This window comes from Coptis chinensis, chromosome 1, assembly GCF_015680905.1.
Source record: "Coptis chinensis isolate HL-2020 chromosome 1, ASM1568090v1, whole genome shotgun sequence".
In the NCBI taxonomy this organism is placed as follows: domain Eukaryota; kingdom Viridiplantae; phylum Streptophyta; class Magnoliopsida; order Ranunculales; family Ranunculaceae; genus Coptis; species Coptis chinensis.
The window spans coordinates 2,097,784-2,125,527 of NC_141456.1; the positions used below are offsets into that span (position 1 = coordinate 2,097,784).

The 27,744-nt window shown below is 33.5% G+C and overlaps 2 protein-coding genes across 4 annotated transcripts; both read right to left on the reverse strand.

Moving 5' to 3' along the window:
- Positions 1–176: 176 nt before the first annotated feature.
- LOC147521216 (putative cyclic nucleotide-gated ion channel 20, chloroplastic) lies at positions 177–27,733 on the reverse strand. 2 transcript variants are annotated; one of them, XM_086598740.1, is made up of 14 exons: positions 27,676–27,733; positions 10,388–10,468; positions 9,642–10,166; positions 8,467–8,658; positions 7,665–7,763; positions 6,515–6,652; positions 5,631–5,879; positions 4,987–5,253; positions 4,353–4,498; positions 3,702–3,779; positions 3,272–3,401; positions 1,790–2,036; positions 1,407–1,569; positions 177–560 (listed from the first exon to the last, which is right to left on the reverse strand). In XM_086598740.1, exons 3-14 carry the CDS (start codon positions 10,149–10,151, stop codon positions 452–454), a joined length of 2,328 nt encoding a protein of 775 aa, XP_086454866.1. In that variant the 5' UTR covers positions 10,152–10,166; positions 10,388–10,468; positions 27,676–27,733; the 3' UTR covers positions 177–451. The 2 variants fall into 2 exon arrangements, with proteins under 2 accessions (XP_086454866.1, XP_086454905.1); XM_086598779.1 differs by lacking the exon at positions 27,676–27,733 and having other exon boundaries at positions 177–583; positions 10,388–10,563.
- Positions 17,206–27,733, reverse strand: LOC147521217 (putative cyclic nucleotide-gated ion channel 20, chloroplastic). 2 transcript variants are annotated; one of them, XM_086598644.1, is made up of 14 exons: positions 27,593–27,733; positions 26,892–27,416; positions 25,717–25,908; positions 24,919–25,017; positions 23,736–23,873; positions 22,911–23,159; positions 22,265–22,531; positions 21,632–21,777; positions 20,925–21,002; positions 20,507–20,636; positions 19,028–19,274; positions 18,643–18,805; positions 17,713–17,832; positions 17,206–17,241 (listed from the first exon to the last, which is right to left on the reverse strand). In XM_086598644.1, exons 2-14 carry the CDS (start codon positions 27,399–27,401, stop codon positions 17,235–17,237), a joined length of 2,346 nt encoding a protein of 781 aa, XP_086454770.1. In that variant the 5' UTR covers positions 27,402–27,416; positions 27,593–27,733; the 3' UTR covers positions 17,206–17,234. The 2 variants fall into 2 exon arrangements, with proteins under 2 accessions (XP_086454770.1, XP_086454816.1); XM_086598690.1 differs by having other exon boundaries at positions 26,892–27,404; positions 27,593–27,717.
- Positions 27,734–27,744: the final 11 nt, after the last annotated feature.

Below are 27,744 nucleotides of genomic sequence, written 5' to 3' on the forward strand. Positions count from 1 at the left end.
TTGACACTTCAAGAACTAGAATAAACAACAACCCATTAAGCATTTAAGCTTGTGAAAAGCAGCATATTGGTGCTGGAGCACTGCACGATAGCTTTATGTTCAAATAACAAAGTTTCCAGAGTCCAATGCGACAAATATCTAACATATATCAATAACAAAGAGCTTGCAAATGCCCCTGAAGCGAAACAAAAATTAATTATTCATAGAATTATACAGTATTTTCATTGGTAATTAATTAGCTCCGTTAATAAAAGGCAACCTAGTACATAACTAATGAGCTATTACTGTATCTCATACAGAAAATTCTGTATTTATATCCAACCAAAAAGTTATTTAAACAAGTAACTATGCACATAAACATATTAAGATTCAAATTTCCTGATAACTGACAGGGGAGCATGTATGTTCCCTATGAATTTTACAGAAGGATCCACTCTACCTTGATAAATACTTAAGACTCGCTCTTAGAGGTTTCCGCCCGACTTAAACACTTCTTTCTGTATCTCCATGCTACTTGGATGCGAGTTGCTGCGAGCCCTCTCCAATAGGGTGATTCGTACCTGTCATGGTGTAATATTCATGTCTATATGGTTTTAGGCAATATAAAAAATTTCTGCATTTGCGCAAAAATTATCAGGGTTCTGCTATGAAAACTTCATAAAGTAGTAGCATCTAAATAAACAAGAAAACTTTACATGGAAAAGGTGATCAAAGTTGCATACATGCATACTTAGCGCACCATCCTGAAAGAGAGTTGCATTTCACTCCAACAAACATCTACTTATATCGAAATTAACACTGATAAACAATTCCTTCTTGTGCGAGCTTGTAAGGTACTATACTTACAGTCACTATTCGTGGGTGACGAAACATGGACCGAAATGGGAACCTCAAATTGTATATCAGCTCACTAAAGGAATTCGTCATGGTTAGTACCAAACTTGGTTATGCTTTACTAAAGGCCTAAAAGTGAAAAGTCCCTGCACAAGGTCCCGACAAGAGCAAACAGTAGCAATATATGCTGGGAATAAGTTCATGAAGAAGGTACCCTGTAGACATATGCATTTACCACATGTTTATACCCTATATATGTTTTTCTGAAAACCAATAAATATATCATTTGATTTTCTGTTACTTATTATTATTTTCTTTGGTTATTCTTATTGAAAACAATAAGAATTTGTCTATCGTTTGATTTTCTTTTCATATTATATGTTGGCTGAAAGAACGCTAAATACCTAAAGAACAAATGGTTTTCTTAAAATATAGACATGTGATGCACATAATTACGTTTTAAGTGAATGTAACCATACATTTTTTTTTGTTATGCCTATCCACGTATTCATGCCATTTTATTTTTGTTATGCCTACCCAAGTATTCACGCAAGATAGATATATGGTATTACCTTATAGCGCCTTGAATACGTGGGCTCCGCAAGAATCTTGGGAAAAGAGCAGTGACTTGTTCTAAATCAGAAGCTCGAAGAGAAAATGCTTCCACATTTGTTAAGCATGTCACTGTCCTGTTGGAAAGAAACCGTTGCCCTGGGACTCTGATTTTTTTTCCATCTGCAAAACATCGAGGATGCAACATAATATAATCATCCACATTCAACCTTAAAAGGAAAATGAAAACTAGAGAACTGATTGCTTCATGATCTTGATTAACCTCCCCCCCCCCCTTCAAACTACCACCAGAGAAGGGGAAATAGAGGCACGTATGAATGTATGATACACTTTTGGAGCTCTAATATTTGGGAGATCTCAACTAGGCAAGTGCAAGACATACCTTTGCTCGTTGAAGAGTGGTCAAGACACCATGTAAGTAGCTCCTCCCCACAAATGTCTCCTTCTGATAAGGGAGCATTATTCCCATCTGCATCAACACTCACCAACTTCCCCCGCACAATAAAAATCATCTTGTCAACAACACCTCCATAGTACAATATCTTGCTCTCTTTAATATATAGTTTTTGTCTTAATCTTTCACAAATAGCATCTAGGATTGGTTCATCCATTAGTGCCAAAATTCGTATCTACAAAAAGAGTTAAATTGTTATGGAGATAATATAATGCTTATAGTACATCGCTGAAAGAACAATGACTGGCTTCACCAAACATGGATAAAGAGAAAACATTGATATAATTTGACTCTTGTTATGGGTTTGGCTGGTTAGACCTAGAAAGGTTGTACTCCAAGCAAAGTGAAGAGCTAGAAAAGTAAAATAACTAGATAAATACAAAACCTATCTACGCCTTCCTTTAATATGTGGCACCTTGTTAGGCCATACTAGCCTATGGCATTTTTTCCTAGCACCACAGTAGGGCGTTCAAAGTCACATTTAAGATTTGAAGGCCAAGGAAACCTAGTCTATGCTATCAAAATTCGATGAACTTACATAAAAGTGATGAGTAATAACAGTTAATGTCAAAGTTTACATATAAACTTGAGAGATTAACAACGAGCCCAAAAATAGGCCCACATACTGACTTGGCTGTGCAGAAAAACACAAACAAAGCTCAAGCATCATTCTTGTTCAGATTCACATCAGTTCATGTACAATGTATTGAGAAGTGGCATATGGGGAGACCTGCCGCTAATAAGTAAAGGGTCTTGGTATGATTTATATGCACTTGGGCAAGCTTTAACTTTGCACAACCTCAACATCTCACTAAAAAATTTCTACTTCTTAAAGTCTCTCACCCTTCTTCGTCAGTGACTTCATTCCCATACTCTAACTACGTGCTAGCATTTAATTTTTCTTAGGAGGAATATAAGCACCCTCATTCTCCAGTCCACAGTAGCTCCACTTGGACAAAAAGTATAAACTGGGTATGCATATTACTGAGAAAATATTGGAGCAGGTTGGAGAATCGACAAGGGTGGGATAGATTTTTAAACTGACATGGATGGAACTTGGAAGTAGTAAATGATATGATAATGCATATCTTACAAAAATAAGACTAAAGATATAGTTGAATGAAAGGTAAGGGCGTACGCCTTCCTATGAATGCCCTCTTGACTCACTTTGTCTAAGAACAATTAATGTGGTAATGGTTATTCAATTCACAAGAAAACAAATAAGTTTCTTGGACTATTGGACTAATGATAACATGATTCCCCTAAGAGTAAGAGCACGAAAACATTTACTTGACAAAACAATTTTAATTTTAATACCAGAAAAGTTTCATAAATTGTACATAACTTACAATGAACAAGTGAAATTTAACAAATTCAACTCTAATAATTGAAACGCAACGTGTAGCTTACTTTCTTGATAAAATTAAAGAGATGACGACGGATTTCTCTCTGAAGATCTTCTGGAAAATTTTCTAGTAGCACTTCTTCATTTACACCGCGTGTGGCAGCCCAATGAAACCGTTCAGATTGTCGTACTTGTCTACAAGAAAAATGTATATGAAAATGACAAATAAATGTTCAAAAAATGAAGAGACCATCCTACTTGACCGTCTCATGAGAGGGGAAAAACCACTTTCATGATTATGAGACAGCTTATAGTGGCAACTTTTCAAACACACCATGGGATGAATATGAAGAAAATAATCTAATTCCAGGCTGACCCATAAAAAGTGAACCAAACCATAACTTTATGATTTGGAATAAAAGCACAGAATAATTTTTCAAATCTGAGAAGAAAAAAAACACGGAATGGAATGCCTATATGAAAAACATCAGATACCTTCTTAATTTTTCAGGAAGTCGTCGATAACTCATCCATTGCTCAACATCACGGTGCCTAAGTTGCATCTCTAGCCTCCTGAAAATACAAATAAATGAGAACATTAAAGTGAATCTTGCACTCTAGAAAAGGAAAAAAATGATGTATATAATGTCAAAATATTGTGATATTTATAAAATTTAAGATGCAATCGTCAACAGAAGCAAACAACAATATTAAACCCCAATTAAAGTTGATGAAAAAAATACCCAATTCTACCAGGGTTTGAAACATATATGACTTCTAGTTATAATAATAGTTATAATTTTATTTGAAAATTAAATAGGAAACTACTAAATAACATCGTAAATCTAGAGTCTAATAGCATTACTTAATTGAAACGATTTAAGGAACTTCCATGTGCATGCATCAGTTTCTGTCAAAATGTATAAACTCTATTTTAATATGTTTTGAAGATAATATCTCATGTGAAACAAATAACTTCAAACTTTTGACTTTGATTAGAGGTATAAAACAAGCACAGAAACACAGAAACTCTTATATTCCTCGGGATATATTACGAGAGCATAATGAAAGAAGTGGAAAGATAAGATTTCATGCTCAGAACAAAAAGAAATTTTACCAAGAAACTATGTTGAAAGCACATCATACCTCCGTCCAAGACCTTGTAGAAAATTCTGCATATTACCAATAAGTAAAGCAAAGAGAAAAAGGCCAAGCCCCACGATACCCATAGTGAATAGAACTTCCCATACAAAATCACTAGGAACTTGATTTCCCGCCAGCGTACTTATTTGCTACTCAATAATAATACAAAAAGAAACTTTGTTAAGAATAATGTTATACACCAGGAAACAATCAAGAGGAGAATTTAAAGAAAAAAAGATTATCCTTAAAAATAATATCAATACACAAATCAAATTATGAGACGAAATATTTCACCATCAAAGTCTTTCACTTATGTACAAGTCTTCACAACTTAAAATGGATTATATGAACGTTGAGAAAAAATTCATTGAGGTAGTGCTTATAAGGGAATCAAAGCAATAGAAAATACCATTCAACAACTCATTAACATTCAAAAGATCTTAAGCGAATAAAGGAAGTAACTCGGAGGGTGAATAATAACCTTGAGGTACTAAGTTAAAACCTCAGTACACGTCTATTATTTTTTCTTTTATTTCAAGTGAACAATAAGATATAACTCAGCTTTCTTACAAAACTTATTTGAATATAAAATTAGTATAAAATTATCAATGAAGAATAAAGAAGCGATATCAAGTACCTGGAACCCCCAAAAAAGAGAATATATGTATCTGGTAACAATGCTTGGTATAGTGGTAATTTTAACAGCTTGCTGGTAGATGCCATAAGAAAAGTGGCCATCTTTCTCAAAACAGTCGATAGCAGTTTTATTATCTTTCCAGTCTTTCCGCACAAGTATTTTATTAAAGTCATCAGGAGTCTTTGAATACCCACAGTCTGTGAGCATTTTACAATATTTCTTCAAATCTGAGTCAGCACAAGCATCTCGCAGACATTGATTTACCCTCTGTAACAAAACATGTAGCAACTTTACATCAAGAACAAATTACATGTGCAAAATTAGTCATGTTAAGATAATGAAAAAAGTCATCAAGAAATTAAGAAGTCAAATCAGTCATTTTTATTTACCAACCACTACATTTGTTCTTTTATTTGCACGATTAGCCACTCTGTGACTGAGTACGAACATATAGCTAAAATGTAGTGATGAGAGATAAAATGTACAAGATATTTTACAATGCATCCAAAATATAGAGTTAGCTACGACAATTGGTCAATGGCCTAATAGGAGAAACATGTCATGGTGCTGATAGGATGTAATGACATTTTCTAGCAAGACAATGGTTCACTAATCATTTTCAAATGTAAAAAGGCTTCACAAACCTGTAGCCCAAAAAGGTACCAACACGAACCTACAACATGCCCAGCCAACACAAATATGAAGAGATTGATGACAAAGTTAGCCCATGCTGTCTCAAATATAAAGCCACTAGCTGAACGTCCTGCAAGCAAAGGCAGAAACCTCCAGAATCTAGGTAAATATTGAAGAAGAACTGTAACCCGTAGGAGATTCTTTGCAAAGTTTGCAGCAGATGATCCCAAAAAACGAGGTATGACCCACAATATCATGATCTGCACAAACACAAAAAAAACAAAAAAAAAAAATAAATAAATAAATCAACAAGTGATGCTTATGTTTGTTTTAGTAATTTTAGTCACTCTATATATTCAATACATTTTTAAAGCATCAATGTTTGTCTTATTGTCTACACACTTCAATTTTCAACTTCGATTTAGTTGAAAAAATATGTCATATTTTAGAATAACTAGATTGAAATGACATAATCAGTCTAGTTTCCAACTTGTGGAGATTAATTTTTAATAGTTATCAAATATGAAAATTCAAAGACTTGTGCAAAAAAGAAGACAAAAAGAAAAAGAAAAATATTTCCAATCGCACGCCTCAAGATATCCATTTACGAGGATCAGATACAGGGACTTATTTCATATTTTAGAATAACACTGTGAACCTGATAGTACTCATCATCAAATGAGCATGTCCAAACCTTTTCAGGGTTTATTGGAGGATATTGTACTCTAACATAATGATTCTTTTATGTTCCAACTTAGAGGTATTATGTATGATTACTATGATAAGAAAATAAATAAAAAACCATTAGAGGAAAACGAGGCATAATATCGAAAATGCTTTTGGACCTTATAACAATATTAGTTGTTATACAACAATGTGTAAGAGATAACATTACTTGAGGTAGTGGCAATGCAACAAACACGTCCATCAAAAAGTATCCTCTGAGATAATGAAGAGCAATTTTCTTTGGTTGGTCAACCAATTCTCCAGCACCCACAACTCTAGTCTCAGGAGCAACATAAGCCAACCTGAACTGCAACAAAAATTTATATTAAATGTTTATAACTTGCATTAGTTCATGATTAAATGAAAGAAAAAATCTATAATAAGCACTACAGTAATAAAATCAAATATTTGGTTTAATAGAATGTATGTCTTAGGCAACCATGAAGTGTGTTACCTTAAAAACATTAATACATTACCTTAAAAAGTACGTGCGAAACATAAATTATACCCATTAAGTGTGAGAGCATAAGCATGTAAGATAATAAATCAATATCGACGTGAAGAAAAGATAAAGGATAAGTCTAATTAGTTAATATAATGAACTACAAAATAGTAGGTTACCTGAAGAAGTATGGGTGAAATGTAAACTACTTTTATGAAGTTCCATATCAAAAACAATAAATCAAATCCAATTTAAATTGATAAGGCAAAAGTCTTAACGATAGCATATAACAATCAATCCATATTTATGTGAAAAACATTAGGCAGACGCCTTATAAAATAGCATACTGAACAAACGAAGCTTTTGTAAATACATGGAAAAACAACAGACTACCATGTGAAACGTACACTATGTCCATAGAGAGCCATTACAGACCCATTACAGAAGCATATAACGTAATAAATTCAATATAAACATGAACAAAGATAAGACAAAAGTCTTCCACTATAATGTCTTGAATTAGTGAATTACAAAGATTTTGTAGATACATGGAAAATCAATAAATTGCTGGAAGAAGTATCACCAAAACAAAAATTTTGCCCATGAAGTGCCACAACAAAAACGTATAAAATAATAAATCAATATCCATATGAAAAAGATAAGGAACAAGTCACTGAAGTCAGTAAAACAAAATATTGATATACAAAGGATTTTGGATAATGAAAACCAATGGATTACTTGAAGAAGTATGTGCCAAATGTAAATCATATAAATGAAGTGTCATAGCAAAAGCATATAGAATAGTAAATCAATGTCTAATGTTAAAAAAAAAAGAAAAAAAGAAAAGGCATATACATATAGAAAATCGTTAAATTACCTGAAGAAGTATGTGCAAAACGTAAATTATGTCAGTTATACTTCTCACGACTGCAATTGCTTTAGCCATTTTCCAATTAAACTTTATGCAATTATTATCCTGTCACAAAAGTACAAAATAAAAGTAGGAATGATCAATAATTCTAACATAACTATGACACACCCGTAACAAAGATAACACTTAACATGCACCAAAATAATGATGCAATATTAGTAGAAGAAAAGTTTCAAACAAGTCAACATCAGTAACAACACCTTTTAACTACACACAATCTCCCCAAACACTTTCTCCTATTCTATTTATCTTCAAATGACCGGTCTAGGTTGATTTCATGATTAGTTTTGTAGCTCATGAACCTAGATTTCTTCCATTTTTTCTTTTAAAGATAGTAGCCTATGAAGTACTCTTACTACTTAAATGTACAATATAAATTTATAATATACCTACAAGCCATGAGACACCAGCATGAGTAGTGTGGAAATAAAATTTTAATTACTTCCATTGTATAATCTACAAGTTAGAAGCCCAGTATACGATGACATTTTTTTTACTGATACTCATTTTGATGTAAATATCATACTAAAACTATTCTAAGCTCCTCTTAATGTAAATCCCGTTCTAAAGAAAAAACTTAAAAGTATAAATTTGTGTGCATGTGTCTGGAATTGAAGACTTTATATTCATCAAGTAGTTGAAAGGAAAACCTATAAGAATACAAATTGATGTATCATCTCTGTAGGAAAAAAAAATACTTTCATATAAACTTCTAATGGTACAATATAAATTAATATAGAAACCATACCTTGTCTACATACAACAAGAAGAAAAACAACGGATCTATAAATATTGCTACAAAGCAAGAGATCACAAAGAATTTGTTCCACCGTTGAACAACTTTAGCATGAGGGTTCATGATACCAGGGGCATATGAACCTAGAAAGGAAAAGAATCTCCTCATCCAACCTTTAGCATCTCCAGATAGAATATTTTGGAACTACAAAAAAAGCACGCCATAATGAGAAAACTGCATAAGTAGCCTTACTGCTTCCACTTTATCAGCTTGGGATGAAACTAAGACATTAGGAATCATAAGAGAACGATAATGGTGAGTGGAAATTCTATCAATCTTATTAAAGAGCAATAGAGAGGAGAACGAGAGCAATATGAACTATCTCATACGGCATATGCATATAAATGAATAATCAAGATACAACAATAACTTACAACTCGATCAACCACTCCTTAGATTACTCAATGGTCATTTAATGGTGGAACAACACAAGAATAAATAGTATTTGTTCACAAAGAAGAATATTTACATTAAGTATTCCATAATCATTATTTTACATTTGGCTAGATAGTTCTCATCACAGGCTTGGGAAGATTCTACAACATCAAGAGAGGGAGAATGAGAAATATAGAATGGTAAAAGATAAGAAGATCATGCAAATTACATGTTGCGGCAAGAACAACAGTTCCATTACCAAGGTGGCAAAATCAACAGTTCAGTTATAAAGACTATTATACACTCATAATACTTAAATGGGAAAAAAACAAATGTAAGACAATACCATAAGGCATGACCCATGGCGTCACTCAACATTCTTTCTAACAATGACTGTTATACATTACTTGAACTAGACACTAGAGAAATGAAAAAAATCTTTAGAAGGCACATTCTGTAGTCCGATTAGAGAAAGATGTGTCCCTAATCTTAGATTTACCTTATGAATACCTTTAGGTTAAACCGAATCATTTGGCACAAAAGTGCCTTTTGCAAAGGTGTGGGCTTTGTTGGTAAACATTTCTCCAGGCAAGCTTCAAGATATATGAGTCTAAATATTTTGAGAACAGTGGACAATACAAATAGGAATAATGCTACATAGTCCACAGATGAGAATACTTCTGAAGCTAGATAATTACTGCAGAAATAATGATGCTATCAAATTTATCAAGTATTCAAAGTTAGAAAAGAACCTTCGATTCAAAGCGGGTTGAATCCTTCTTTTGCTGTGTTGCATTGAAATTGTAATATGTTGGGCATGTTGTGCAATAAGGATCATTACACTTCCCTAACTGCCCAGACCTCAACAAATGTTCGTTCTTGACAGAAAGATTATCATCGGGCCAGGTTTTTTTATCTGCTCCATTAAAAGAAGGATACTCTAATGCTTGGACTGTTGATGATGTGCGGCCATTCAGAGCTGTCACAGGCCACACTACATTACCACCAGATTTCCGATTACTATTCAGTGGACCACTCATATGTTGTTTCAAGGGAGCTCTGCTTTCACTCCGCAAAGGACCAGTATGAGATACGAAGCGGTTTCTACTTTCATAAGAATCCATTGCGTACATTGGAATGGACATCGATGCGCTCCGCGTCCTAGAAGAAAACCTTTGTGGTTCATTATCCATATGTTCATCCGATAGCTGAGAACGAATACTTGATAGCATGGGGATTCCTTCGTTTTCAGAAGGAGCCATTTTCTTGCACCAAACCTACAATAAGATCCCATCAAGAATCCAATGATTGTTAACAAGACTGCATAGTCATTCTAAGCTACTCGTATAACTAATACTAAAACTGTAGCAGATGTTCTAACCAAAGATTCTAATATAAGATTATAAAATAATCTAAAAAACTGATTAGACTTAAACAATTGTCAAAAAGGGATGGTTTACGTAAACTTGAAGAAGTAGGAGAGAAAAAGAAGACAGACCTCTTTCTTGTTAGTTAAAAGGCTTGAAGCTTTGAAGATAGAATTTCAGCAAGAAAACATGAAAACTCTGGAACTGATATATATAAGTAAGTAGTTGTTATTGCTGGCTTTGATGCTTTCAACAGTTCAAGTTTGTAAATGTAGCAGAACACTAGCAATATGGAAAGTTTGGAAAGAGAGAAAACAGAGATAGAGAGACTATTATTATATCTACGAAACTTCCGCGACAAGTCCAACAAAATGACTTGTGACTTCAAAAGTCTGCTGCAATGGGTTAGACGTCTTAGACTTGGTTGTGTTGGTATTTGGTAATGGGTGGTTAAAAAATGATTTGAGCTCTGGGATAATATGGAATTGTATGAATAAGAATTGATTATATTCTTGACTTTTAAGTTCTAAATATGATAGGGAGAAAAAGGACAAGGAGAATATACTGGCATGGTCTTTTCTAATGTCTTAGCTGATTACGAATTTTAGTTTTTGTTGACTAATAAACTTAGAGGCCGGATATTCTCCACCATTGTGGAAAACATTAGCCATTACACCTTACAAAATATTTTTGACATGTGTCTCTTATTTAACACCCAAAATAACGGTGTTATTTAAAACCAAAAAACAAAATCAATAAAAAATCACTACAAAAAAGAAAAGATTCGATGGAAAATGAAAAAAAAAAATCTCCACTATTTTGTTTTCAAAAATGTTCTCTCTTCTTCAACAATATTCTTATTATTACTTCAATGAAATTGTCAAATTTTCCATTGAAATAGAAAACCACATTTGGATTTGAATGAAAGTCGAAAATACAATCATAAATTATCACATAATTTCACAGCATTTTATTAATATTCAAGAAATAATCCAAAGAACTGACAAGTAAACCATAGATAATATTTAGAATTAATTACTATCCTAAATTGTATATTATAGAATTAAAGGGATACATTGAAAATTTGAGCAACATTTTGATAAAGTACTCATGTCAGAGGAACTGTAAGCCCATTTAGCTAGATCATGAGCCTCACCATTAAAACATCTTCTTAACCATCTAAAACATGAAAATTTAAAATTATTAGCAGTTCTGATAATTGCTTTTATAATGCTTTGTAAAGACCAAGCAATACTAGACTCCTGGGAGCTCAAACTTTTGATAACGTTGATGTTGTCCCCCTCAAAAAGAATTTTTCCTCCTCCTAAGTGTTGCGCCAGCTTCACTGTTACCTTGGCAACAAGAAATTCACTCTCCTCTACTGACTTTGTTGTGAATCTCCTCACTACAGCAGCAAGTAAAGCTCCTTATTGATTCCAAGCCATAGCAGCAACAGATCCTGACAAAGATCTCTTATTAAAAGCAGTGTCAAACCTAATATTTATAGAATCAGACATGTGAGTGGTGTTACTTATATGATAATGTAAAGTAGATATTTTATTATTATTACTAATAGATGTTGAAGCATGTGGGCTATGGGTTGAATTTATATTCCTAAATTTAGTATTAACAGAAGAAGTAAGGTTTGGATTCTCCCTGTCAAAAACTTTGAGTCTTCTTTCCCATTTAATCATAGTAGCAATTAGTATAGACCCCATATCCGCTGCTCCTTTGTCAAACTTCTCCAGATTCCTATTATCCCACATAGTTTCCATTATGGTGCATGCATACACACCCAAATTTGCTATGTCAGGGACCTTGTTTTCACACCATTCCATGATCTCATCCACCCATCTTCTAATGGACCATCCTCTGTTGACCTCTGTTCGTAAACCCAATGGTGAAACAAACCACAAAGCTTTAGTCCAATCACATTCAAAAAAGATGTGTTCCGCCATTTCTTTTTACCTGAAGCAAAAGCAACACATAGTATCATTGTTTCTAATCCTCTTTGTATCTTCTCTCCAGTTGGCAATATATCCATGTATAATTTCCACATGAAAACTTGTTCCCTAGCTGCCAGACGAGCTCTCCAAATTCTTCTGATAGTTTTTTCTTGAAAAGTAGAGTAACTTGCCTCTAAATCCTTTGCTTTAAGCATATGAAAAGTAGATTTGACAGATAATTTTTCTTTAGTAGCGGGCCACCAGGTTAACTCATCCTCCCCACCATCATGTGGTATAATGTGTGTTCCCTTGATAAACCCTGCTACTATAGGATCAAAAACTTCGTCAATAAGTTGATCATTCCATGCTGCTCCTTCCTTATTCATGAGATTTTTACTTTCCAGTATTTTCGGATCCCCACTGGTGGGTGCAAATCTTTACCAGTATAGGGTGATCATGGAGCATAAGCCAAGAATCATTAAACACAGAGGTACGAGCATCATCCCCGATGGTCCATATAGAAAGGTTGGAGCAGCATATCAAAACTTTTATTGACCCTTCTCCAGAAGTAAGAGGCATTAGGTGGTAACTTTTGTTCTGTCCCCATACCTTTTTTTCCATAAGCCGCATGAAAAGTTTTAAACCAGATGGAATTCTCATCCTTTAAAGCTCTCCAACTTTGTTTGGCTAACAAAGCTTTGTTTATATCAGAAAATTTCCTGAAACCTAGTCCTCCAAGGGACTTAGGTTTGCAAAGTTTATCTCACTCAATAGTGTAGATACTCTTAGATTCATCATGCCCATGCCACCAAAATTCTCTATACACTTTATCCGTATTGTCACAAACAGATATAGGGAGGGAATACGAGGTCATGGCATAAAGGGGTGTAGCTTGAGCTATAGCTTGGATCAAAATTGTTCTGCCAGCTTGGGATAAAAGCCTGGCTCTCCAACCTTTTATCTTATTACGTACAATATCCACCAAGTAATCAAAATCAGCTTTCTTACTGCCCGTGAGTAAAATAGGTACCCAGTGGCGGAGCCAGGAATTTATTCCAGGGTGAGCCGATTAGCACTATAAATTTTCAAAGCAACTCAATTAGAGGGTACACGTGTTTTTCTTGTTTTTCTCTTTAGTTTAATATTTATTAGTCTCTTGCTTTTTTTAAATGCAAACAAACAATTGCTAGTTTATTTTGTCAATTTTAAAATCAAATCATATTATAGTTTAGGTAACGAAATTTTTTTAATTTGAAAGAACGATCATATATAACTCACACCTATTGTAATTCATAGGAGTAAACAAGATCATGAATTGCAAAGATTAGTTCATTAATTTGTTTGTTTTGTTAATTGATAATTTCCGTAGTTAAGGTGCATCTAATTGTCTATACTCTCTATTTTTTTTTTTTTTTTATCATTTTTATTGTTTTTCTTTTGTTAGGCTATAGACCATATTCTGAACAAACTTACAGAACTACACCATCTGCAGTGTGCAATCATAACCTATGTGCACTTGTGTTTTCAAAGCTAACTAATAAATTAAAGTACAAAATTACTTTTAGACCCTTAGCAAATCTAACTAGAGAATAGAGACACTTGCTCTATTTTCCTTTTTATAGGCAAAATTGACAATACAAATAATAGTGATATGCTCAAGCCCTCAGGGAATGGGAAAATTTCCAGTTTTGTGTTTATTCAATTTCTTGTATTGTCATTTATTGTCACTTGTTGTCCAACCATTGGTTAGTTATTCAAGAGTGTGTTATTGACTAATTTTTTTTGTACCAAAACTCAGGGTGAGCCAAGGTGTACCTAGGCTCCGCCATTGTAGGTACCCCTAAGTACTTATCTTTATTTGAAAATTCTCTTGTGTGTCAATATTTTCTCAAAAAATTTCTATGTTTAGCATGCATATTCATACTAAAATAGATACTAGATTTATCAAAATTGATCTTTTGGCCAGAGACCATATAATACTCATGCAAAATATCTTTAAGAACACATGCTTCACTTAAAGAAGCTTTAGTGAAAAGCAGTAAATCATCAACATATAGTAAATGAGCAATGGGAGGAGCATCCTTCCTAATTTTAATACTATGTATAGCATGATAATTTTCAGCTTTATTAATCATGAGAGAGAGAGCTTTAGAAATAAGAATAAAGAGATAAGGAGATAAATGATCCCTTTGTCTCAATCCCCTTTGAGGGAAGAACTGTTCCAAAGGAGAGCCATTAAGGAGCACTTCAAAATAAACAGAAAATAAACATTGATTAATAAAAGTTTTCCATTTTTCACAGAAACCAAGCTTTTCAAAAATATTATTTAGAAAAGATCACTCTACTCTATCATAAGATTTAGTCATATCAAATTTTAAAGCTACCCAGCCTTCCTTCTTCTTATACTTGTTCTTCATGTTGTGAAATATTTCACTAGCAAGGCCTATGTTATCATTTATATTCCTACCCTTAACAAAAGATCCTTGGAAAGGGGACACTATCTTATAAATATGACACTTGAATCTATTAGCTAAAAGTTTTGAAATAATTTTATAAACAAAATTACAAAGGCTAACAAGTCTAAATTTTGAAATATGTTCAGGAGATGAAATTTTAGGAATTAAAGAAATAAAAGTTAACTTGGGGTTTAAGACACCATTACAGAAAAACTCCTGGACATAGTCAATAATTACTGGTCCAACCACATCCCAAGCAGTTTGGAAGAAAACTCCCGGAAACTATCATGTCCAGGGGTTTTAAGAGGGCCTTTTTTTTAACCACCAACCATATATCCTAAAATAATAGCAAGTATTTCTAAAGTTTCCAACCCCATCTGTATTCGATACACAACTCTTGCCTTGCATACGCCATATAGTCATAACGATATTGCAAAGCAGGGAGAAACTCTCCAGGACAAATCGGGAAAGATTAGTAACTCGTAAGGACACCTTTTTTTTTTAATCACTCACAAGGACCGGGTAGATGAAAGTTCAAGTATACTCTTGACGCGAAATTAAAAACGGCTCGGGTAGATGAAATATCAAGTATACCCGATATATATAATGAACAATCATTGTTCAATTTAATGAACAATCATTGTTCATACCTCAAATTATAATGTATGATCGGTAAGAACACCTATTAGAGTAAACAATCATTATTTATAGATATATAGTATGAACAATGATTGTTACCGATAATACCTATATTTAATTGTTCATGATTATGAACAATCATTGTTGTTCATACCTATAATCATCAAGTTCATATGAACAATCATTGTTCATACCTATTTAGGAGTTTGAACAATCAATGTTCATATCTCATATATAATGTATGTATGAAACAAAAATGTATGATCATGTAAAAATCAAGAAGAACATACATTGAAGAACACTTATTGGAATATGAACAATCAATGTTCATACCTCAGTATAATGTATGATCAGTAAGAACACCTATTAGAGTATGAACAATCATTGTTTATATCTCAATATGAGTTATGAACACTCATTGTTCATATGGACAATCATTGTTATTACTGATAATACATTATGTGATGTATGAACAGTATGAACACTTATCGGAGTATGAATAATCACCGAATGAATCATACCTCAACCTCAACATGAGTTATGAACAATCATTGTTCATACCTATTTGGGGTATAAACAATCAATGTTCATATCTCCATATAATGTAAAATCAGTAAGAACATATATTGGAGTATGAACAATCATTGTTCATTGTTCATACCTCAACATGAGTTATGAACACTCATTATTCATACTGTCCATACACCAACATAATATATGATCAGTAAAAACACTTATTGGAGTATGAATAGTGACTGTTCATACCCCAATATGAACTATGAACACTCATTATTCATATGAACAATTATTGTTCATATCTATTTGGGGTATGAACAATCAATGTTCATAGCTCAATATAATGTATGATCAGTAAGAACACCTATTGGAGTATGAACAATCATTGTTCATATCTATTTGGTGTATGAACAATCATTGTTCATATCTCAACATAAGTTATAAACACTCATTGTTCTTACTGATCATACATTATGTGATGTATGAATAATATGAACACTTATTGGAGTATGAACAATCATTGTTCATACCTATTTGGGGTATGAACACTCATTGTTCATACCTCAATATAATGTATGATCTGTAAGAACATCTATTAGAGTATTAACAATCATTGTTCACACCCCAAATAGATCTATTAGTGTATGAAAGCCTGATCTGATCTTGAATCATATCTCTGAAATTCTAGGCTTAGATGTTGCACAGTCTAGATGAACATCAAATTTGCAAGCGTTGCACCGGTAGATTCAATATTTGGACCCCAATCTCTGGCATGTCACAATAGAAGCCTTTGGTTGGATAGGGAGGGTTGAATGCAATGTTAAGAGGATGAGGGTGGGATTGATGTTTGAGTGAGAAAGGCATGGATGCGCACATGACATGGAAGTCAAGATCGCAGGGGGTGCAGTTATAGCGGAATCCAATGACTGTTTCCCCACATGCGTTACATACGGGTAGTAAATTGTTGGACTTATCAAAAATTATTTAGTAGGTAAGGGGTTTGTGAGTGGATGGCGAGTAAGGTTTGTAGGTAGGCAGGGGTTGCTGTAAGGTTGAGAGCATGTTGGGGATCTGCAGGGTGGTGAATGACTTGAGGTACCTGAGTGGATGGGATGCGGAGGACATACTTGCAGGCCTTGCAAGTGTATATCCAGTCAGAGGAGCTGAGGCTGCAGGCAAACATAAATTTGTCAAAACTCAAAAGGCAAGCAGCCTTATTATGTGCTGAGGTAGTGAGATATAATGCTGTAAGTGTAGAAATGAATTCTTATACATGTACCATGGGAACGGTGATCTGGCTTGGAAAGACCAAGGTTCATTTGGACAGTTGGTACTTCGAAATGAGTTCCTTTTCTTTAGATTTGTAGCTTACTCCCTTTTATCCGCGTCCCATTCTCTACTAAGAGGCGTAGATTGACACTTCAAGAACTAACAGAATAAACAACAACACATTAAGCATTTAAGCTTGTGTAAAGCAGCATATTGGTGCTGGAGCACTGCACAATAGCTTTATGTTCAAATAACAAAGTTTCTGGGGTCCAATGCCACAAATATCTAACATATATCAACAACAAAGAGCTTGCAAATACCCCTGAAGCGAAATGACAATGAATTATTCATAGAATTATACAGTATTTTCATTGGTAATTAATTAGCTCCTGTTAATAAAAGGCAACCTAGTACATAACTAATGAGCTATTACTGTATCTCATACAGAAAATTCTGTATTTATATCCAACCAAAAAGTTGTTTAAACAACTAACTATGCACATAGATTCAAATTTCCTACAATGATTGATATTTACATCTTTTCTATTGGAGCCTTTTACTGGGATTCCCTGATAACTGACAGGGGAGCATGTATATTCCCTATGAATTTTACAGAAGGATCCACTCTACCTTGATAAATACTTAGACTCACTCTTAGAGGTTTCCACCCGACTTAAACACCTCTTTCTGTATCTCCATGCTACTTGAATGCGAATTGCTGCGAGCCCTCTCCAATAGGGTGATTCGTACCTGTCATGGTGTCCATATGAAATATTAATGTCTATATGGTTTTAGACAATATAAAAAAATTCTGCAGTTATGCAAAAATTATGAGGATTCTGCTATGAAAACTTCATAAAGTAGTAGCATCTCAATAAACAAGAAAACTTCACATGGAAAAGGTGATCAAAGTTGCATACATGCATACTTAGCACACCATCCTGAAAGAGTGATAAACAATTCCTTCTTGTGTGAGCTTGTAAGGTACTATACTTACAGTCACTATTTGTGGGTGACGAAACATGGACCGAAATGGGAACCTCAAATTGTATATCAGCTCACTAAAGGAATTAGTCATGGTTAGTACCAAACTCGGTTATGCTTTACTAAAGGCCTAAAAGTGAGAAGTCCCAGCACAAGGTCCCGACAAGAGCAAACAGTAGCAATATATGCTGGGAATAAGTTCATGAAGAAGATACCCTGTAGACATATGCATTTACCACATGTATATACCCTATACATGTTTTTCTGAAAACCAATAAATATATCATTTGATTTTCTGTTATTTATTATTATTTTCTTTGGCTATTCTTATTGAAAACCAATAAGAATTTGTCTATCGTTTGATTTTCTTTTCATATTATATGTTGGCTGAATGAACGCTAAATACCTAAAGAACAACTGGTTTTCTTAAAATATAGACATGTGATGCACATAATTAGGTTTTACGTGAATGTAACCATACATTTTTTTTTTTGTTATGCCTATCCACGTATTCATGCCATTTTATTTTTGTTATGCCTATCCAAGTATTCACGCAAGATAGATATATGGTATTACCTTATAGCGCCTTGAATACGTGGGCTCCGCAAGAATCTTGGGAAAAGAGCAGTGACTTGTTCTAAATCAGAAGCTCGAAGAGAAAATGCTTCCACGTTTGTTAAGCATGTCACTGTCCTGTTGGAAAGAAACCGTTGCCCTGGGACTCTGATTTTTCTTCCATCTGCAAAACATTGAGGATGCAACATAATATAATCATCCACAGTCAACCTTTAAAGGAAAATGAAAACTAGAGAACTGATTGCTTCATGATCTTGATTAACCTCTCCCCCCCTCACTTCAAACTACCACCAGAGAAGGGGAAATAGAGGCACATATGAATGTATGATACACTTTTGGAGCTCTAATATTTGGGAGATCTCAACTAGGCAAGTGCAAGACATACCTTTGCTCGTTGAAGAGTGGTCAAGACACCATGTAAGAAGCTCCTCCCCACAAATGTCTCCTTCTGATAAGGGAGCATTATTCCCATCTGCATCAACACTCACCAACGTCCCCCGCACAATAAAAATCATCTTGTCAACAACACCTCCATAGTACAATATCTTGCTCTCTTTAATATATAGTTTTTGTCTTAATCTTTCACAAATAGCATCTAGGATTGGTTCATCCATTAGTGCCAAAATTCGAATCTACAAAAAGAGTTAAATTGTTATGGAGATAATATAATGCTTATAGTACATCGCTGAAAGAACAATGACTGGCTTCACCAAACATGGATAAAGAGAAAACATTGATATAATTTGTACCCTAGAAATGTTGTACTCCAAGCAAAGTGAAGAGCTAGAAAAGTAAAATAACTAGATAAATACAAAAACTATCTACGCCTTCCTTTAATATGTGGCACCTTGTTAGGCCATATTAGCCTATGACATTTTTTCCTAGCACCACAGGAGGGAGTTCGAAGTCACATTTAAGATTTGAAGGTCAAGGAAACCTAGTCTATGCTATCAAAATTCGATGAACCTACATAAAAGTGATGAGTAATAACAGTTAATGTCAAAGTTTACATATAAACTTAAGAGATTAACAACGAGCCCAAAAATAGGCCCACATACTGACTTGGCTGTGCAGAAAAACACAAACAAAGCTCAAGCGTCATTCTTGTTCAGATTCACATCAGTGCATGTACGATGTATTGAGAAGTGGCATATGAGGAGACCTGCCTCTAATAAGTAAAGGGTCTTGGTATGATTTATATGCACTCGGGCAAGCTTTAACTTTGAACAATCTCAACATCTCAATAAAAAAATTCTACTTCTTAAAGTCTTTCACGCTTCTTTGTCAGTGAGTTCATTCCCATACTCTAACTACGTGCTAGCATTTAATTTTGCTTAGGAGGAATAGAAGCACCCTCATTCTCTAGTCCACAGTAGCTCCACTTGGACAAAAAGTATAAACTGGGTATGCATATTACTGAGAAAATATTGGAGCAGGTTGGAGAATCGACAAGGGTGGGATAGATTTTTAAACTGACGTGGATGGAAGTAGTAAATGATCTGATAATGTATATCTTACAAAAATAAGACTAAAGATATAGTTGAATGAAAGGTAAGGGCGTACACCTTCCTATGAATGCCCTCTTGACTCACTCTGTCTAACAACAATTAATGTGATAATGGTGTTATTCAATTCACAAGAAAACAAATAAATTTCTTGGACTAATGATAACATGCTTCCCCTAAGAGTAAGAGCACGAAAACATTTACTTGACAAAACAATTTTAATTTTAATTTTTGGTTTTAATTTTAAGTTTAATTTTTTTTAATACCAGAAAAGTTTCATAAATTGTACATAACTTACAATGAACAAGTGAAATTTAACAAATTCAACTATAATAATTGAAATGCAACATGTAGCTTACTTTCTTGATAAAATTAAAGAGATGACGACGGATTTCTCTCTGAAGATCTTCTGGAAAATTTTCTAGTAGCACTTCTTCATTTACACCGCGTGTGGCAGCCCAATGAAACCGTTCAGATTGCCGAACTTGTCTACAATAAAAATGTATATGAAAATGACAAATAAATGTTCAAAAAATTAAGAGACCATCCTACTTGACCGTCTCATGAGAGGGAAAAACCACTTTCATGATTATAGTGGCAACTTTTCAAACACACCATGGGATGAATATGAAGTAAATAATCTAATTCCAGGTTGACCCAAATAAAAAGTGAACCAAACCATAACTTTATGATTTGTGATAAAAACACAGAATAATTTTTCAAGTCTGAGAAGAAAAAAACACGGAATGGAATACCCATATGAAAAACATTAAATACCTTCTTAATTCTTCAGGAAGTCGTCGATAACTCATCCATTGCTCAACATCACGGTGCCTAAGTTGCATCTCTAGCCTCCTGAAAATACAAATAAATGAGAACATTAAAGTGAATCTTGCACTCTAGAAAAGAAAAAAAATGATGTATATAATGTCAAAATATTGTGATATTTATAAAATTTAAGATGTGATCGTCAACAGAAGCAACCAACAATATTAAACCCCAATTAAAGTTGATGAAAAAATACCCAATTCTACCAGGGTTTGAAACATATATGACTTCTTCAATTCTAACTTGTTTCTAGTTTACATTGGTTTATACTAAAAACCACATTACTAGTTATAATAATAGTTATAATTTTATTTGAAAATTAAATAGGAAACTACTAAATAACATAGTAAATCTAGAGTCTAATAGCATTACTTAATTGAAACGATTTAAGGAACTTCCATGTGCATGCATCATCAGTTTCTGTCAAAATGTATAAACTCTATTTTAATATGTTTTGAAGATAATATCTCAAGTGAAACAAATAACTTCAAACTTTTGACTTTGATTAGAGGTATAAAACAAGCACAGAAACACAGAAACTCTTATATTCCTTGGGAAATATTACGAGAGCATAATGAAAGAAGTGGAAGGATAAGATTTCATGCTCAGAACAAAAAGAAATTTTACCAAGAAATTATGTTGAAAGCACATCATACCTCCGTCCGAGACCTTGTAGAAAATTCTGCATATTACCAATAAGTAAAGCAAAGAGAAAAAGGCCAAGCCCCACGATACCCATAGTGAACAGAACTTCCCATACAAAATCACTAGGAACTTGATTTCCTGCCAGCGTACTTATTTGCTACTCAATAATAATACAAAAAGAAACTTTGTTAAGAATAACGTTATACGCCAGGAAACAATCAAGAGGAGAATTTAAAGAAAAAAGAATATCCTTAAAGATAATATCGATACACAAATCAAATTATGAAACGAAATATTTCACCATCAAAGTCTTTCACTTATGTACAAGTCTTCACAACTTAAAATGGATTATATGAACGTTGAGAACAAATTCATTGAGGTAGTGTTTATAAGGGAATCAAAGCAATAGAAAATACCATTCAACAATTCATTAACATTCAAAAGATCTTAAACGAATAAAGGAAGTAACTTCGGGGGTGATTAATAACCTTGACGTACTAAGTTAAAACCTCAGTACACGTCTATCATTTATTCTTTTATTTCAAGTGAACAATAAGATATAACTCAGCTTTCTTACAAAACTTATTTGAATATAAAATTAGTACAAAATTATCAATGAAGAATAAAGAAGCGATATCAAGTACCTGGAACCCCCAAAAAAGAGAATATATGTATCTGGTAACAATACTTGGTATAGTGGTAATTTTAACAGCTTGAGCGTAGATGCCATAAGAAAAGTGGCCATCTTTCTTAAAACAGTCAGTAGCAATTATATTATCTTTCCAGTCTTTCCACCCAAGTATTTTATTAAAGTCATCAGGAGTCATTGAATACGCACAGTCTGTGAGCTTTTTACAATATATCTTCAAATCTGAGTCAGCACAAGCATCTCGAAGACATTGATTTACCCTCTGTAACAACACATGTAGCAACTTTACATCAAGAACAAATTATATGTGCAAAATTAGTCGTGTTAAGATAATGAAAAATGTCATCAAGAAATTAAGAAGTCAAATCAGTCATTTTTATTTACCAACCGCTACATTTGTTCTTTTATTTGCACTCGATTAGCCACTCTGTGACTGAGTACAAACATATAGCTAAAATGTAGTGATGAGAGATAAAATGTATAAGATATTTTACAATGCATCCAAAATATAGAGTTAGCTACGACAATTGGTCAACGGCCTAATAGGAGAAACATGTCATGGTGCTGATAGGATGTAATGACATTTTCTAGCAAGACAACGGTTCACTAATCATTTTCGAATGTAAAAAGGCTTCACAAACCTGTATCCCAAAAAGGTACCAACACGAACCTACAACATGCCCAGCCAACACAAATATGAAGAGATTGATGACAAAGTTAGCCCATGCTGTCTCAAATATAAAGCCACTTGCTGAACGTCCTGCAAGCAAAGGCAGAAACCTCCAGAATCTAGGTAAATAATGAAGAAGAACTGTAACCGGTAGGAGATTCTTTGCAAAGTTTGCAGCAGATGATCCCAAAAAAAGAGGTATGACGCACAATATCATGATCTGCACAAACACAAAAAAAAACAACAACAACAAGTGATGCTTATGTTTGTTTCAGTAATTTTAGTAACTCTATATATTCAATACATTCTTAAAGCACCAATGTTTGTCTACACACAATTTTTTGATTTAGTTGAAAAAAAGTGTCATATTTTAGAATAACTAGATTGAAATGACATAATCAGTCCAGTTTCCAACTTGTGGAGATTAATTTTTAATAGTTATCAAATATGAAAATTCAAAGACTTGTGCAAAAAAGAAGACAAAAAGAAAAAGAAAAATATTTCCAATCGCACACCTCAAGATATCCATTACGAGGATCAGATACAGGACTTATTTCATATTTTAGAATAACACTGTGAACCTGATAGTACTTGTCATCAAATGAGCATATCCAAACCTTTTCAGGGTTTATTGGAGGATATTGTACTCTAACATAATGATTCTTTTATGTTCCAACTTACAGGTATTATGTATGATTACTATGATAAGAAAATAAATAAATAAACCATTAGAGGAATAACGAGGCATAATATCGAAAATGCTTTTGGACCTTATAACAATATGAGTTAACATTACTTGAGGTAGTGGCAATGCAACAAACACGTCCATGAAAAAGTATCCTCTGAAATAATGAAGAGCAATTTTCTTTGGTTGGTCAACCAATTCTCCAGCACCCACAACTCTAGACTCAGGAGAAACATAAGCCAACCTGAACTGCAACAAAAATTTATATTAAATGTTTATAACTTGCATTAGTTCATGATTAAATGAAAGAAAAAATCTATAATAAGCACTACAGTAATAAAATCAAATATTTGGTTTAATAGAATGTATGTCTTAGGCAACCATGAAGTGTGTTATCTTAAAAACATTCATACATTACCTTAAAAAGTACGTGCGAAACATAAATTATACCCATTAAGTGCGAGAGCATAAGCATGTAAGATAATAAATCAATATCGACGTGAAGAAAAGATAAAGGATAAGTCTAATTAGTTAATATACTGAACTACAAAATAGTAGGTTACCTGAAGAAGTATGGGTGAAATGTAAACTACTTTTATGAAGTTCCATATCAAAAACAATAAATCAAATCCAATTTAAATTGATAAGGCAAAAGTCTTAACGATAGCATATAACAATCAATCCATATTTATGTGAAAAACATTAGGCAGACGCCTTATAAAATAGCGTACTGAACAAAATAAGCTTTTGTAAATACATGGAAAAACAACAGACTACCATGTGAAACGTACACTATGTCCATAGAGAGCCATTAGTACCCATTACAGAAGCATATAACGTAATAAATTCAATATCAACATGAACAAAGATAAGACAAAAGTCTTCCAATATAATGTCTTGAATTACAAAGATTTTGTAGATACATGGAAAATCAATAAATTGCCGGAAGAAGTATCACCAAAACAAAAAATTTACCCATGAAGTGCCACAGCAAAAACGTATAAAATAATAAATCAATATCCATATGAAAAAGATAAGGAACAAGTCACTGAAAGTCAGTAAAACAGAATATTGATATACAAAGGATTTTGGATAATGAAAACCAATGGATTACTTAAAGAAGTATGTGCCAAATGTAAATCATATAAATGAAGTGTCATAGCAAAAGCATATAGAATAATAAATCAATGTCTAATGTTAAAAAAAAAAAAACAAACAAACAAACAAACAAACAAACAAACAAAAAAAAACAAAAAAACAAAAGGCATATACATATAGAAAATCATTAAATTACCTGAAGAAGTATGTGCAAAATGAAAATTATGTCAGTTATACTTCTCACGACTGCAATTGCTTTAGCCATTTTCCAATTAAACTTTATGCAATGATTATCCTGTCACAAAAGTACAAAATAAAAATAAAAGTAGGAATGACCAATAATTCTAATATAACTATGACACACCCGTAACAAAGATAACACTTAACACGCACCAAAATAATGATGCACTATTAGTAGAAGAAAAGTTTCAAACAAGTAAACATCAGTAACAACACCTCTTTTAACTACACACAATCTCCCCAAACACTTTCTCCTATTCTGTTTATCTTCAAATGACCGGTCTAGGTTGATTTCATGATTAGTTTTGTAGCTCATGAACCTAGATTTCTTCCATTTTTTCTTTTAAAGATAGTAGCCTATGAAGTACTCTTAATACTTAAATGTACAATATAAATTTATAATATACCTACAAGCCATGAGACACCAGCATGAGTAGTGTGGAAATAAAATTTTAATTACTTCCATTGTATAGTCTACAAGTTGGAAGCCCAGTATATGATGACATTTTTTTTTACTGATACTCATTTTGATGTAAACAGCATACTAAAACTATTCTAAGCTCCTCTTGATGTAAATCCCATTCTAAATAAAAAACTTGAAAGTATAAATTTGTGTGCATGTGTCTTTATATTCATCAAGTAGTTGAAAGGAAGACCTATAAGAATACAAATTGATGTATCATCTCCGTAGGAAAAAAAAATACTTTCATATAAACTTCTAATGGTACAATATAAATTAATATAGAAACCATACCTTGTCTAAAGACAACAAGAAGAAAAACAATGGATCTATAAATATTGCTACCAAGCAGGAGATCACAATGAATTTGTTCCACCGTTGAACAACTTTAGCATGAGGGTTCATGATACCAGGGGAATATGAACCTAGAAAGGAAAAGGATCTCCTCATCCAACCTTTAGCATCTCCAGATAGAATATTTTGGAACTACAAAAAAAGCACGCCATAATGAGAAAACTGCATAAGTAGCCTTACTGCTTCCACTTTATCAGCTTGGGATGAAACTAAGACATTAGGAATCATAAGAGAACGATAATGGTGAGTGGAAATTCTAGCAATCTCATTAAAGAGCAATAGAGAGGAGAACGAGAGCAATATGAACTATCTCATACGGCATATGCATATAAATGAATAATCAAGATACAACAATAACTTACAACTCGATCAACCACTCCTTAGATTACTCAATGGTCATTTAATGGTGGAACAACACAAGAATAAATAGTATTTGTTCCCAAAGAAGAATATTTACATTAAGTATTCCATAATCATTATTTTACATTTGGCTAGATAGTTCTCATCACAGGCTTGGGAAGATTCTACAACATCAAGAGAGGGAGAATGAGAAATATAGAATGGTAAAAGATAAGAAGATCATGCAAATTACATGTTGCGGCAAGAACAACACTTCCATTTCCAAGGTGGCAAAATCAACAGTTCAGTTATAAAGACTATTATACACTCATAATACTTAAATGGGAAAAAAACAAATGTAAGACAATACCATAAGGCATGACCCATGGGGTCACTCAACATTCTTTCTAACAATGACTGTTATACATTACTTGAACTAGACACTAGAGAAATGAAAAAAATCTTTAGAAGGCACATTCCGTAGTCCGATTAGAGAAAGATGTGTCCCTAATCTTAGATATACCTTATGAATACCTTTAGGTTAAACCGAACCATTTGGCACAAAAGTGCCTTTTGCAAAGGTGTGGGCTTTGTTGGTAAACATTTCTCGAGGCAAGCTTCAAGATATATGAGTCTAAATTTTTTGAGAACAGTGGACAATACAAATAGGAATAATGCTACATAGTCCGCAGATGAGAATACTTCTGAAGCTAGATAATTACTGCAGAAATAATGATGCTATCAAATTTATCAAGTATTCAAAGTTAGAAAAGAACCTTCGATTCAAAGCGGGTTGAATCCTTCTTTTGCTGTGTTGCATTGAAATTGTAATATGTTGGGCATGTTGTGCAATAAGGATCATTACACTTCCCTAACTGCCCAGACCTCAACAAATGTTCGTTCTTGACAGAAAGATTATCATCGGGCAAGGTTTTTTTATCTGCTCCGTTAAAAGAAGGAAACTCTAATGCTTGGACTGTTGCTGATGTGCGGCCCTTCAGAGCTGTCACAGGCCACACTACATTACCACCAGATTTCCAATTACTATTCAGTGGACCACTCATTTGTTGTTTCATGGGAGCTCTGCTTTCACTCCGCAAAGGACCAGTATGAGATACGAAGTGGTTTCTACTTCCATAAGAATCCATTGCGTACATTGGAATGGACATCGATGCGCTCCGCGTCCTAGAAGAAAGCCTTTGTGGTTCATTATCCATATGTTCATCCGATAGCTGAGAACGAATACTTGATAGCATGGGGATTTCTTCGTTTTCAGAAGGAGCCATTTTCTTGCACCAAACCTACAATAAGATCCCATCAAGAATCCAATGATTGTTAACAAGACTGCATACTCGTATAACTAATAGTAAAACTGTAGCAGATGTTCTAACCAAAGATTCTGATATAAGATTATAAATTGTCAAAAAGGGATGGTTTACGTAAACTTGAAGAAGTAGGAGAGAAAGAGAAGACAGACCTCTCTTGTTAGTTAAAAGGCTTGAAGCTTTGAAGATAGAATTTCAGCAAGAAAACATGAAAACTCTGGAACTGATATATAAGTAAGTAGTTGCTATTGCTGGCTTTGATGCTTACAACAGTTTCAAGTTTGTAAATGTAGAAGAACACTAG